The sequence below is a fragment of the Saccostrea cucullata genome, unplaced genomic scaffold (assembly GCF_032062105.1).
Source record: "Saccostrea cucullata isolate Sc308-1 unplaced genomic scaffold, CSIRO_AGI_Scuc_v1 ctg282, whole genome shotgun sequence".
In the NCBI taxonomy this organism is placed as follows: domain Eukaryota; kingdom Metazoa; phylum Mollusca; class Bivalvia; order Ostreida; family Ostreidae; genus Saccostrea; species Saccostrea cuccullata.
In genome coordinates this window covers 353570-366913 of record NW_026933043.1, presented here as the reverse complement: position 1 = coordinate 366913, position 13344 = coordinate 353570, and the positions used below count along the sequence as shown (strand labels likewise).

The following is a 13344-nucleotide window of genomic DNA, read 5'->3' as shown; positions in this document are numbered from 1 at the left end:
AAGGCATATTGCTGCACAAGTAAGGGAAGTCATCACGTCTATCATTAAGCTTTGCTGTTAGATTACTACAAACGCCTTCTAGTAAAATATTCTAAAATGAAATAGATATATCAGAATCTGCAGCACCTTATATGTTAGGCGCCTCGGGATATATCGTGTCGACATAAGAGTGAAAATAACCATTGTTATTTAGCAATACGTCGTTGATATATCTTAAATTATAATACCAATATATAAGGTCTCAACAAGTGTTTTCTGCTATTAATGTATTAAGGACAGATGATACAAACAAAAAATGGATGCCTGAATTGGTATGTATTTTTTGGCCTAATTTCATTGCAAATGATGAAAATAATAAATTTCTAAAATATAAAAATATTGTAAACCTTCTGTGATGTTCAAAAGTCTGTCCGTCTGAAACGATCCTTATTAGTCTATACAAATATTTTTCATATTAAATTCAAATTTTGTGCAAATTCGAATAAAAAATTAAAAACTGCGCGGTGAAAGTTATTCATTTTACTCATTTAAACATGACCCAAGTTGTTATTTTTCAATTCTTTGACAAAAGTTTGTTTGTATCATCTGTCCTTTAAGATTTTGAGCAAATTGTATTAATACAAAAATAGGTCTACTTATAACTTGGGTGCAATTGAATGACAATAGATTGTTTGATTGTCTACATAGATATTCTCAATCAAAAACTCAAGCATCTTTTTTATATCAACTTCATAGTGCTTGTATCTGTAATCAGAATACTTGTATGTGTAATCAGAATGTTTGTAATCAAAATATTTTTTTTCAAATTCCAATTGCAAAGTAAGTAAACTTACAAGTTTAAGTTTTATTTCAAAAAGCAGTTGTCTAAGATTTCTGGACTTTAATTTATGGTGGGGAAGGGTTGTACATGTTTGTACAGGTTTCCCATGGCAATACATTTACACTGTCACGCTTTCTGTAATATTGAAGGGTACCAATTTCTTATCCGTAAATCCTCTTATATTACTGAATGAAATCTCAGGATACTTTCAGAGATTCTTTATTACAAATGCTATTGTGAACCTCCTATCTCATTTTTTACTCTAACACTTTGCCAATATAATGGACATTGGTATTGGAGGCAGAGGGATTATTAGTGAGATCAGTACTCACAATACCTCTAGTTTTCTTGCAAATCGAATAAGGAAAACAAGTCAACAAACCATCCAAAGCTTGCAAAATCTATTCAGCACTATTGTTATCTGATGACATATCTGAATTGTTTAGAACATTTAATAAAAAAGAATTTAGTTATCGAATGTGCTAGTAAATTTACCTTTTCTTTTTTCAGATGATATATCAGCTCATAAACCAACAAAACAACAAGGTACTCAAATAACGGATGGGCCAGAGAACGCTGTAGACAGATCTTTATCCACATGTTCTTCTACTGATCCCTCCAATCCAGCATGGTGGTACGTGGATCTCGGGAATGTCAAAAGTATTTATGACGTAGAGATTTTCTACAGGTCTTATAGTAGCATCTATGGTAAGAAATAAAATAGAGGAAAGCATGAAATCAAAGGAAACTATCTTTCTATTCAATCATTTATAATAGTTTTCCAAAGTTGTACCTCGATTTCAATGAATTTTGATCAAAATGAAAACTTAATTATGCATTTCCTTTGGATAACTCGGAAATGAATTACATATAGGTCTATCATTTAGTTTTATATCCAAATTCGACAATGAATGAAAGGGTTTTCCCCAACGACAAAGTTAACCTAAAGGTTCTCCATTGTTCTAAATTTTGAATTATAACGACATTTAAATATTAAAGTCATTTGGATTTTTAAAATAAATTTAAATACGTCTTTAATATTAAATACCACCTACGTAAAACTTCTTCAGAATTTTATAAAATTGATGAATAGATATTACGTTAACAAACCAAAAGATGCATTTTCCGCCGCTTTAATCGTCTTTTGTGAAGAGTGTTGCTATAGTATATGTATATTTTTCATTTTTTTTATTGAATCATAGAACAACGACAGAGACAGCGTATGTACGGATATAAACTCTACATCTATAACAGTTCAGACTTCAGTCTCCTACACCAGGCTTACTTGTGTTACAGTCATACAGGACCGGAGTTACCCGAGCTGAACGTTACTCATGTATGTGTTTCATTTGGTCGATATGTAATTTTCTACAACGAAAGAGTTCCTGGTGTTACGTATCCAAACGAAGTTAACCCCAAAGATACATACACACAACTGTGTGAAGTAATTGTGCAAGGTAATATCTATTTTGCTATTTCCTGCACTTCATAGTACATATCGCTCTATAAGCATCACTAAATTAATAAAAAAGACAATGATAAATATATAGCTTTAGGATTTTCAAAAGAGATATTAACACAACGATATGCCCCTTCATTTCTGATCATGATACGAAGCACACGGCAGTAGTGAACGGTCGGCAGCAGATCCTCACTCCTCCAGGGCACCTCATCCCACCTTTGATGTTTTTGAGGCCCAATGCAAGTTTGCTCTGCTCCTTGTTTGGGTTGTTTAAAAGATCTGTAAAATTGAATAATGTTCACTGACTCTTTATCTTTCATTTAAAGGTTGTACAAGAGATGATGCTTATGGACAACTCTGTAATGAAACCTGTCCTTCACACTGCCAAGAGAGAAGGTGTTGCAGTGTACAAGCAAAAATTGTTTTGTTTAAGGGATTCTCAAACTGAAGTCCGACTTGCTTGAGTTAAGTCGGGCGATCGCATTAGCGTGCCTAGTGGGTCACTTTTGTTATAGGGATATTTAATGTAAGATATAGAAAAAATCATTTTAAAGATAATTTGTCTATGGTGTAAAATGTCTTCTTTATCAATATTGCATAAAGCTCACAGCGGGTAAGACAGACCGACAGGGGATGCTTACTAGTACTCCTCTAATAGGCACCTAAACGCTCCTCTTGTTTGTTTGAATTGTGCTAGCTTAATCACGATTCGTTTTCTTTATCGAATTAATGAATTTGATCTATGATATGCTATACCTTTTACAAGGGTTGTTAAAAAATTCGCAGACACATAGATTATTGAAATCTATTGTGAATTGTGAAATGAGACGAATGTCTGAATAAATTCTTTCTTTTCGTTTACTGGTATCCAAAAAAAAAAAATCAGGTTTATTTACTGAATTTTTGAAAATTTACGTTTCATAGAAAAAGCGGTGTGCTCACAATAGAATTTGTCTGCGAAGTTTTCCAACAACCTTCGTACATTCATTTGATTTGAACAATTAAATGTACATGTAAAGCTGGCATCTTACAAAAGGATTAGTCACTAGCTGCAATTAACGTCTTAGTTATGATACGGCGCAGGGAATGAGGATTACCGAGATAAAGTTAAGATGACAAAAAAGTGAGAAATACACCAAAATAATTTTGGGATAAAACTTATAAGCATAAAAAAACAAATAAAAAATTAATTACACAAGTATGTTGAATTATTTTGTTTTGGGTGTTTATTAAAATTTTGAGAATGCAACAAATTATTATTTTTGTGATGGTTAATGTGGATCTGATGAATTCTGGTCAAAAATTTAAAAGTAATTTCAGTAAATAGGGTCTTTTTCAGCTTGTCCAGCCGGATTTTACGGAGCTGAATGTAGGAAAACATGTTCAGACAGATGCAGAGATAAAACGTGTCATCACGTGACTGGTCATTGCGATGGATGTCGTGCAGGATGGATGGGATTATATTGCAATGAAAGTAAGACTAGCTAACACAGACCAGAATAAGATTTCGTAGGACTAGGAAATTTGAATCAGGAATATTTCTATGAACTTTAAGAAAATGCAAAGGTAAAATAAACAAAGTTTCCCGGGGGTGTCGATGAGGCCACTTATACTTATTTTACTAAAATATATATTTCTATTTTTCAAAATTAGTTTATAAATCAGGATAAATACGTACATTTTTGTTAGTAACATTTCAAAAATTTATGAAAGATAAATTGACTCCATAGCTTATACAAAGTATATGTAATTGTATGGATTGCTGATGAATATTTGTTTCTTACATATGTAACCCCCTTCGAATACAGGACAGTTTGTAGAATGTTCCTCTGAAGGAAGGGGGTCGAGGGGAAAAGCATTTAAAAATGTGAACATCAGTATATAATTTCAATCTTTTTAAACTTGCCGTCTATATTTTATCAAAACGTTTTATGAATTAAATTCAACCTACTTAAGAAAACGTGAAAACGTATGCACTGTTAAAGGCATTTACATAAAGTATGTTGCTAAAATTTAGTAGAAACATCTTGAAATTGGTTAGTTGGTCTTTATTCACATTTATAGTTCTCAATTCCCTTTCTTAGGAAGAAATTCTTCAAACTCATATGTCACTTTCAATACCCAAAGAACCAAACCGAATTTGAACTACCATATATCTATATTGGATTCCGAAACTCCATAAAAACCCTTACAAGCAAAGATACACAGCGGGTTACTAAGATATTAACACAGTAGTGAAGTAGAACCTTCGAGAGTACTGTGCAACAATATACTCTAGAAGTGGTGTAAATCAGATGTAGATGTTTTTGGACAATTTGATTGATTAATTGATTGTATATTGATTTTTGTCTTTTGAAAATAGATATTGATAATAATCGTTAAAATATTTATAGGTTTAATATTTATAATATTTTTACTTTAAAGGTACTTGGACACAAATTTGAAGTTATCATTTTCTCTATAATATTACGACTTATATATTTTAATAGCATTTCACAAAAAAAATTAATTAAAAATCTTATTTCATATAAAAGATATTAAAATTTCAAATTTTTTGGCGGGTTTGATTGACATATCCTTGCACTCTCACAAATTTAATTTTATTTGTAATCCTTAGGAAAAGTGGCAATCTCGTTTTGTATAAATGAAAAATATTAATACTATAATCAAGAAAATTCAGAGTAGACGTGTTCGAAAGCAAAACAAACACACAATATATTGTCAGTCCGTGCAGTTGTGGTAAGCAGACTGTGACGATTGAACGCACCCGGTGAATTCTAAACATAAACAATAACAGAACTCGAGCCCTGTTTACAAAAACTGTACATAACACAAGTGTGCTCGATTTGCTTAACTCTGCACGCAACTCTTAGTTCGGAATGACGATACTTGTGAAGGTATTTTGCTTTCTAACATTTCTACTCTGAATAAAATTATTTTTCTTGATAAAAATTTTAATATTTCTCATTAATACACATCAAAATTGCCACTTTTCCTTAGTATTAAGAATAAGGTTTAAATTTGTGAAAGTGCAAGGATGTGTCAATCAAACCCGCCAAAAAATTTGAAGTTTTAATAGCTTTTAAATGAAATAAGATTTTTAATTAATTTTTGTGTGAAATGCTATGAAAATATATAAGTCGTAATATTAAAGAGAAAATATTGACTTCAAATCTGTGTCCAAGTACCTTTAAAACTTATGTAATACTGTAGGAATATGTTAGGGAAAATATATTACAGCATGTGGTTTAGGAGCATACGGCGAAAATTGTAAAAGAAATTGTAGTGGTCACTGTGCAAAGCAGACGGATTGCAACAAAGAAAGCGGGAAGTGTGATGACGGATGTGCACCGGGTTATAGGGGCTCTAAATGTGAAAAGGGTAATATGCACATATTGTCGTGCTTTCGACGTCATTCAAATCTAAATAACATTAAATTATATCATTTGATAAAGATAAAAGCTATATCAAGACAACGGATTTTATAAGAAAAAGATTAAAGTATAGAGTATGATATTATCAATAGCTTTGGTATCGATAACATGTATTACACAACATATTAGATTTTCAATGAACTTATCCCTCTCTTTGAAAGCTAAAAAAGAAAATTCTGTTTTATCATTTAACAATACACCATTTCTATATAAAACATCTTAACAGTGTTTCAAAAAATATCAGGTGTTATAAAAAGTTACTTGTTACTATTATGTCCATATATAATTCAAAATTTTCTACAAAGTGCTCTTCATCATCAATACAAATTTTATTTGTAATTTGACAAAAAAGACAGAAGCTGTTTCCTCTAGGAATACCCATAAATCGACCATGTTTAATTTCCAAACATGATGACTATATAGTAGTTCTTAATTAACAAAATGATTCTCTAAAGACATATTGTTTATAACATTTATGTATCTTTCTGGATCAAAACAAATTTTGAATGTACAATAAAAATCTAATTTACTACAATAGAAGCTCGATGAGGAATGTCATTCCTGCATAGAGTTATCCTGTACTCTTTGTACAAACTCCTTAAAAAATACAGATTATCACCTACCCCTTGATATAGCCATACCAAATGGAAACCATGTCTAAATAACATTGACTTCACTTCTGGTGTCTAGTTATCCCTAAATCTACCAACATACCGGTATATTGTTTAGCTGAAGTAAAAAATAAATTTACATCCTTTGGGATATTTATGACCTTTTATCCCATGTTCACCCCTTTATTCCGTGGATATAGCTCATGTGATATCGTCTTTGTATCCCATAGTTAAGTGTAGTTATGACGTCACAATGGTTTTTTGGTTAACGTGATAAAGTAAAATAAGGTGGAGTCCCATATAAAAACAGTGTAAAACATATGATGTGAAGTAACAAACATGGGATAAAAAGAATCTCCCATAATTGTAGTTGGATATGATTTTTATCAAACGCGTGTGTTTTTATCCCCTCACCATGCAAGGCTCGGGGATAAAAATCACACTACTCGATGGGTAAAAATCATATCCAACTACAAAGCATGGGAGATCATATATCTTTACAAATTATCTTTATCAAATATGCAATAAATATTTTACATTAGTGTATCATAAAAGAATATCGCCCTAGTTTTCTTAAGACAACAATTTCAGGTGTATTGTTCTTAAGTCTTAATAATCTTCTACAAAACTTTCTGAGAATAGTATTGTCCAATGACAAGCACAAAACACATGACTCTAAATAGCTTTACTTTAACTTAATTAATAAAACTTATTCGTCTATGTATTATTGACTAATTAGGTAAGCCTGGGTATATGGTAAATGTTACCAGGATAAATTTTATTGTGTTAAAATGACATCTTTGTGTTTCGTTGAGCTTCAAGAATGGTAAACTTAAACTTGATTACATGTGCTTATACAAAGGAAATCATATTTTGTTTTCACAAACATCTATAAGAAAAGAACAATCTTTGTTTTCTTTTATATATATATAGTAGAGCTAACCATAGTCATCTTTTAATCTTAGTTTCGATTTTTTTTTTATTTTGCAGAATGTGAATTTGGTACGTATGATGCAGGGTGTTTAAAACTGTGCAGTGGCAACTGTTTTGAAAATAAAACCTGTAATAAAGTTCATGGAGAATGTATGGATGGATGTAGAGAAGGCTTTAAGGGAACTTTATGTGATGAAAGTAAGTAAAGTAAGTAATATTATGTCATATTGTTTTTCTTGTAAATGAAGCATTGTTGCCAAAGCTGGCAAATAACTGTTTATTTTTCCCCTCCATATAAAGAATAAATATTAACCTATTTTATGTATTTATATCAAATTGCTATCAAATATATCTAATGTAATATATGAAGATAACAAATAGTATTCAAGATCAAAAGTCCATTAAACAGTGCAAAATAGTAACAGAGCAAAAACAGGCCTCCAAAACATCAGACTTGGGATCAGGTGCCATGGAGAAGTAAGTATCCCCTACTTCTAATGATCGGGAAATTGCGCAAAAATCCATCGTCAATTCAGTGTGTATACATGAAGACTAAAAAATCACTCAGCATTTAATTTAGTGATAAATTGTATTTTCTGACAAAGTCATTGTATTGACATGAAACATACGAAATAATGACTTTAAGCAAGACTGCTGATATTCACGTCTCCATTGTACTCTATGCCACCTCTGATGTTTTGAGGGTCATAGTTTTCTCTGTCTCAATTTTGTGAATGTTTAATGGACTATAGAGCTTAAATGCTGTTCGATATCTCCATATATTTTATTTGTATATGTGTATGTAAAATTGAAAAATCCTGAGTTTTTATGCTGTTGATTTTGGTACAATTTTGTGATTTAAGTTTTCCAAAAACACCTTGGAATTTTAATCTCTTTCATTAATGTTGATATTTTAGTGAGGATTAAAAAGAGGGTTGTTGGTACATTTACTAAAACCCGCTATGAATATGTGTTTTTAGGGACTTCTATGAAGTTTTGGAATTCAATGTAGATATGGTACATGTAATTCAAATTCATTCACATAAGCTTTTGAAGAATTTCCTCCTTAGAAAGGGAGCTATGGGCATAAGTTGGATTACCACTAGTAGAATCGAATCCAAGTTCCTCTTAAATAAATCTAAATGATGCGTTTTACAAACAAAGACAATGTTCTTACCTGCTTTGTTAAAAGGGAACAGTTTGTATTGATGTTGTAATCTATTTAGTTCTTTTTTCACTTCTGAATAACTGGTTGCCCGCGTGGCGCAGTGGTTAGAGTGTCTGCTCTAGAGTCGCGAAGTAAGGAGTCAATTCTTACGTCGCGGGTTCGAATCCCACTGCGGGACGTGGAGACCGGTCCTTCGGATGAGACCGAGGTCCCGTGTCGCAGTAGGTACTGGCACGAAAAAGATCCCTTCCTGCTCAATGGCCCTGAGTGCCGAGTAAAGGACAAAATATGCAGCTCTCCACCGGCAAATGGTGGCGTCTCCATATGAGTGAAAAATTCTCGAGAGGGACGTTAAACAAGATACAATCAATCAATCAATCAATCAATTAATCTGAATTACTGAACACAGAGGACTATTGGTTTTTATTTTGCCACTGAAAGACTCATATTGCAACTGTATTTCAGAATTCGAAGAATTCGGTTTTAAATCCATGGCTGGAAGTCCATCTTATATTTCAGTTTCTCATTCTAAAGATGTTTCTTAACATTCTATCGAACAGGTTTGGTCTGCCTTACCTATACTGGATTCCTAAACTTCATAAAATCCTTACAAACACAGATTTTTCTGCCGTGTCCAACAAATGCTCTACTTAGCACCTATCTTTACTCTTTAAAAACATTTAAATTGATTTTTCTGTAGAGAAACTTTAGGTGAACTGCGCTATAACTTATTCTAGAATGAACTATATGAAGATAACGAACAATATTCAAGCTCAAAATCCATGAAACATTTAGCTTGATAGATTAACGGATTGCATATTATATAACGTTTCTCTCCAGAATTTTTCACTCATATAGAGACGCCACTACTTGCCCTATTTTCTTTATTTTATTATAGCAAATATACTGTATCTCACAGAGGTATACAATTGTATCAAATATTTGGAAATCAGACGAAAAACATAAAACAGGTAATGCTTTGAAAAAAGAATTAAATCACAAAAATGTTCTCTTCAATAACTGCATGACTGCATAATTGGCAAATTTTAGAAGCCTCGGATAAGAATTATAGTCGTTTAAGAAAAACTGTAGGTCTTCAATATTACATGTAAGACTCAAACTTAGCAACTTTCTTTTATTCTCGTATCAAGCTTGTGAACATGGCACATTCGGACCAAACTGTTCTGGCATATGTAGCTCGCATTGTGTGAACAGATCATGTAATCACGTAACTGGATCCTGTGATAATGGTTGCAACCCAGGATGGAGGAATGACAAATGCTATGAAAGTAATTAATTCATAAAATTTACACAGAATGGCAAAGAAAAAAAAGTTAATTTAATATGCCATGTTTCAATTTCTTCGTGATACTTATTATTTTCTTAATATTTGATTTATAGTGAAAAAGACAACAACAATATTCATTTACCATGCTAACATTTTATAGTAACTTTTATTTCGTATTTTTTCTTGGAAGGATCAATGTTGTAAATTGAATTTATGTTTTTTTCATCTTATGAAGAATGTAGAGATGGTACATTTGGTATAATGTGCAAAGAGGAATGCAGTGGAAATTGTTTGAACAATGAAACTTGTTATCATGTGGACGGTCAGTGTATTCACGGATGTCAGACAGGATTTCAAGGCGAGAAATGTGACGGTCGTGAGTTTTTTTTTGTTTTGATTGCTTAAATACGAGATGCATTTTAGGTTAAAAAACATCTTGTGATATACTCTAATTATATGCATGTAGCTTCTACATGTACCTTTACTAATTGATTTAGTTGTTGGAATTTCTAGCTTGTGATTCGGGATACTTTGGAGAAAAATGTTTACAGCTATGCCCTGTAAATTGCTACGATAAATGCAATAATGTAAATGGACTATGCAAATGCAAAAACGGATGGATAGGAAGACATTGTACTGAAGGTATGTATATTTGAAATATTACGATTAAAAAGAGAAAGTTATGACTGTGCATATCATGTGGTTCATAATCTAACTGTACCACTTTTTAGCTCACCTGAGCCGAAGGCTCAAGTGAGCTTTTCTGATCACATTTTGTCCGTCGTCCGTCTATCTGTCTGTCTGTCTATCCGTCCGTCCGTAAACTTTTAACATTTTCGACTTTTTCTCAAGAACAAATGGGCCAATTTTTACCAAACTTAGTTCAAAGCATTCTTAGGTGAAGGGGAGTTTAAATTGTTAAAATGAAGGGCCAAGTCCCAGTACAAAGGGCGATAATCAAGAAAAGACAAAAATAGGGTGGGGTCACTAAAAAATCTTCTCAAGAACCACTGGGCCAGGAAAGCTGAAACTTATGTGGAAGCATCTTGGGATAGTGTAGATATTAAATTATTAAAATCGTGACCCCCCGGGGGTAGGGCGGGGCCACAATAGGGAATCCAAGTTTTACATAGAAATATATAGAACAAATATTTAAAAATCTTCCTTTCAAGAACCACTGGGCCAGGAAAGCTGAAACTTATGTGGAAGCATGGTTGGGTAGTGTAGAAATTGAATTGTTAAAATCATGACCCCTGGGGGTAGGGCGGGGCCACAATAGGGAATCCAAGTTTTACATAGTAATATATAGAACAAATATTTAAAAATCTTCTTCTCAAGAACTACTGGGCCAGGAAAGCTGAAAGTTTTGTGGAAGCATCCTTGGGTAGTGTAAATATTAAATTGTTAAAATCATGACCACCGGGGGTAGGGCGTGGCAACAATAGGGAATCCATGTTTTACATAGAAATATATAGAACAAATATTTAAAAATCTTCTCAAGAACCACTGGGCCAGGAAAGCTGAAACTTATGTGGAAGCATGGTTGGGTAGTGTAGATATTAAATTGTTAAAATCACGACCCCTGGGGGTAGGGCGGAGCCACAATCGGGAATCTAAGTTTAACATGGAAATATATAGAACAAATCTTTAAAAATGTTCTTCTCAAGAATGACTTGGCCAGGAAAGCTGAAACATATGTGGAAGCAACCTTGGGTATGTAGATTCTAAAGTTTTAAAATCATAAAAGGGAAAGGGGTAGTGGGGCATGATAGGTATATCAAGAGGGGGGATCTTGTAAAGAACAACATCACCCAAGCTACTCAGGTGAGCGATGTGGCCCATGGGCCCCTTGTTTCTTTACTCTACGTCGCGGGTTCGAATCCCATTTTGGGACGTGGAGACCGGTCCTTCGGATGAGACTGTTTAAACCGAGGTCTCGTATCGCAGTAGTTTTGGCACGAAAAAGATCCCTCAGTCACTACCTATGTTTACATCTAAGGTTTGACGCGGCACCGCGAACGAGAATCGAACCCGGACCTCCCGATCGAAATATTTGAAAGGCATTCCTTGTAACCTTATCTAGCCTTCTGACTAAATCTATCTAACAGTATTCACACTAAAATAATTGCCCCTCTATAATCTCATTTATATAAATGTGTGTGTTTTAATACTCCGTAATACAATTGTTTATCAGTTTAAATGAAGCACAAATTTTAGTTTTGTATTATAACCACAGTGTGTCCACGGGAAAGGTATGGAGAAGATTGTAAACAAAACTGTAGTGGAAACTGTATCAACAATGATACATGCCACAATATAAATGGATATTGTCTCTGGGGTTGTCGTGATGGATTTCGAGGGAAACGTTGTGATAGACAAAATGAACTTGGTATGGGTATTACAGCTTATCAGTAATTTTTTCTTTGTGGTCCTAATAAATGAATTTCATTAATATGTAATATCATTAATATACATTCTAGTAATTTGCACGGTCTTTGCAGTCTCAATTAAGTTTTCTTTACGCTATAGCATGCCTTCTATTCATGATATAATTCTTAATTTTGCATATTTCTCTAACAGTAGGTTTTGCAAGAACATGCATGGATGAAAAAAGCAGTGTTGGCGGACTTACAGCAGGATTGGTTATCTCCTTCCTGCTGAATGTGGGATTATTTTTTATTACACTTTATCTGATCTGGTAAGACAGCGGAAATCAGGAGTTACTAATATTAATATAGAATATGGCTTCTTCATACCAATATTTAGATTCTAGGTTTCACATCATTTTAAAAATTGTATATAATAGATTTTATATCATTTTGTGTAATTCTATAAGATCTGGTAAAACCCAGGTATGGTCTGAAACTAAAATGTAAGCATTTTTAACTTCAGGAAGAAGAAATTTAAAAAGAAAGCTGACCAGCCCTTCTACGAAATCAGTGACAGGGAGGATTCCCAACAGGGAACATTACCCTATGGCCATGTTGAAAATCATGCATACGAAGACCTAAATACAACACAGTCCGCCCACATTTATCGCAACCTGTCGCTAAATGACAACAGAACAAACATTGCTTAACTACATTTCTACGAGGGTTGACCTAAAACAAATGATGCAACTGCTAATCTAATGTTATCAACAAGGTTTTATTCCAAAATAAATGTTGTCCTTTGCTGCACGTCAAAAATATCACAGACTGTTAAGGACATACGCAAGGTACTTTACCTACTGATAATTTTTCAAGATATTCTAAATTTAAACTTATAATACCATCACATGTTCGTAGACAAAAAATCAACATGCGTTACCAGGGGTTTTGAAAAGATGTCAAGTTTTGAAAATCTTTGGTTATTCAAAGAAAAATGTATAAAAATTACAAAAGAAAAAATCCAGTTTCAAACTACGTTGCGTACGACCTTAATGTTTCATCTGAATCAACCCTCGTGCAACCGAAGACATTATATTTCAACTTTGTTTCTAAAATAATGAGAATAATTTTTAATAAATTAAAAATGATTCATGAACTTTGAGATTTTTAGCTCACCTGAGCCAAAGGCTCAAGTGAGCTTTTCTGATCACATTGCGTCCGTCGTCCGTCCGTCCGTAAACTTTTCGACTTCTTCTCAA

The 13344-nt window shown here is 33.0% G+C and overlaps 1 protein-coding gene across 3 annotated transcripts in view; it reads left to right on the top strand.

The window, feature by feature from the left end:
- LOC134237084 (multiple epidermal growth factor-like domains protein 11) overlaps nt 1-13024 on the top strand; it is a 59221-nt gene extending 46197 nt beyond the window's left edge. Inside the window, exons 5-13 of one of the 3 annotated variants that reach the window (XM_062719172.1) lie at nt 3622-3756; nt 5523-5663; nt 7318-7458; nt 9580-9717; nt 9952-10092; nt 10230-10358; nt 11953-12105; nt 12300-12414; nt 12609-13024. In XM_062719172.1, the coding sequence (XP_062575156.1) occupies nt 3622-3756; nt 5523-5663; nt 7318-7458; nt 9580-9717; nt 9952-10092; nt 10230-10358; nt 11953-12105; nt 12300-12414; nt 12609-12795 (1280 nt within the window). In that variant the 3' untranslated portion in view covers nt 12796-13024. Of the gene's footprint in view, nt 1-3621; nt 3757-5522; nt 5664-7317; nt 7459-9579; nt 9718-9951; nt 10093-10229; nt 10359-11952; nt 12106-12296; nt 12415-12608 lie in introns of all 3 variants that reach the window. The other 2 variants (XM_062719171.1, XM_062719177.1) reach the window with 2 other exon arrangements.
- The last annotated feature ends 320 nt before the right edge of the window (nt 13025-13344 follow it).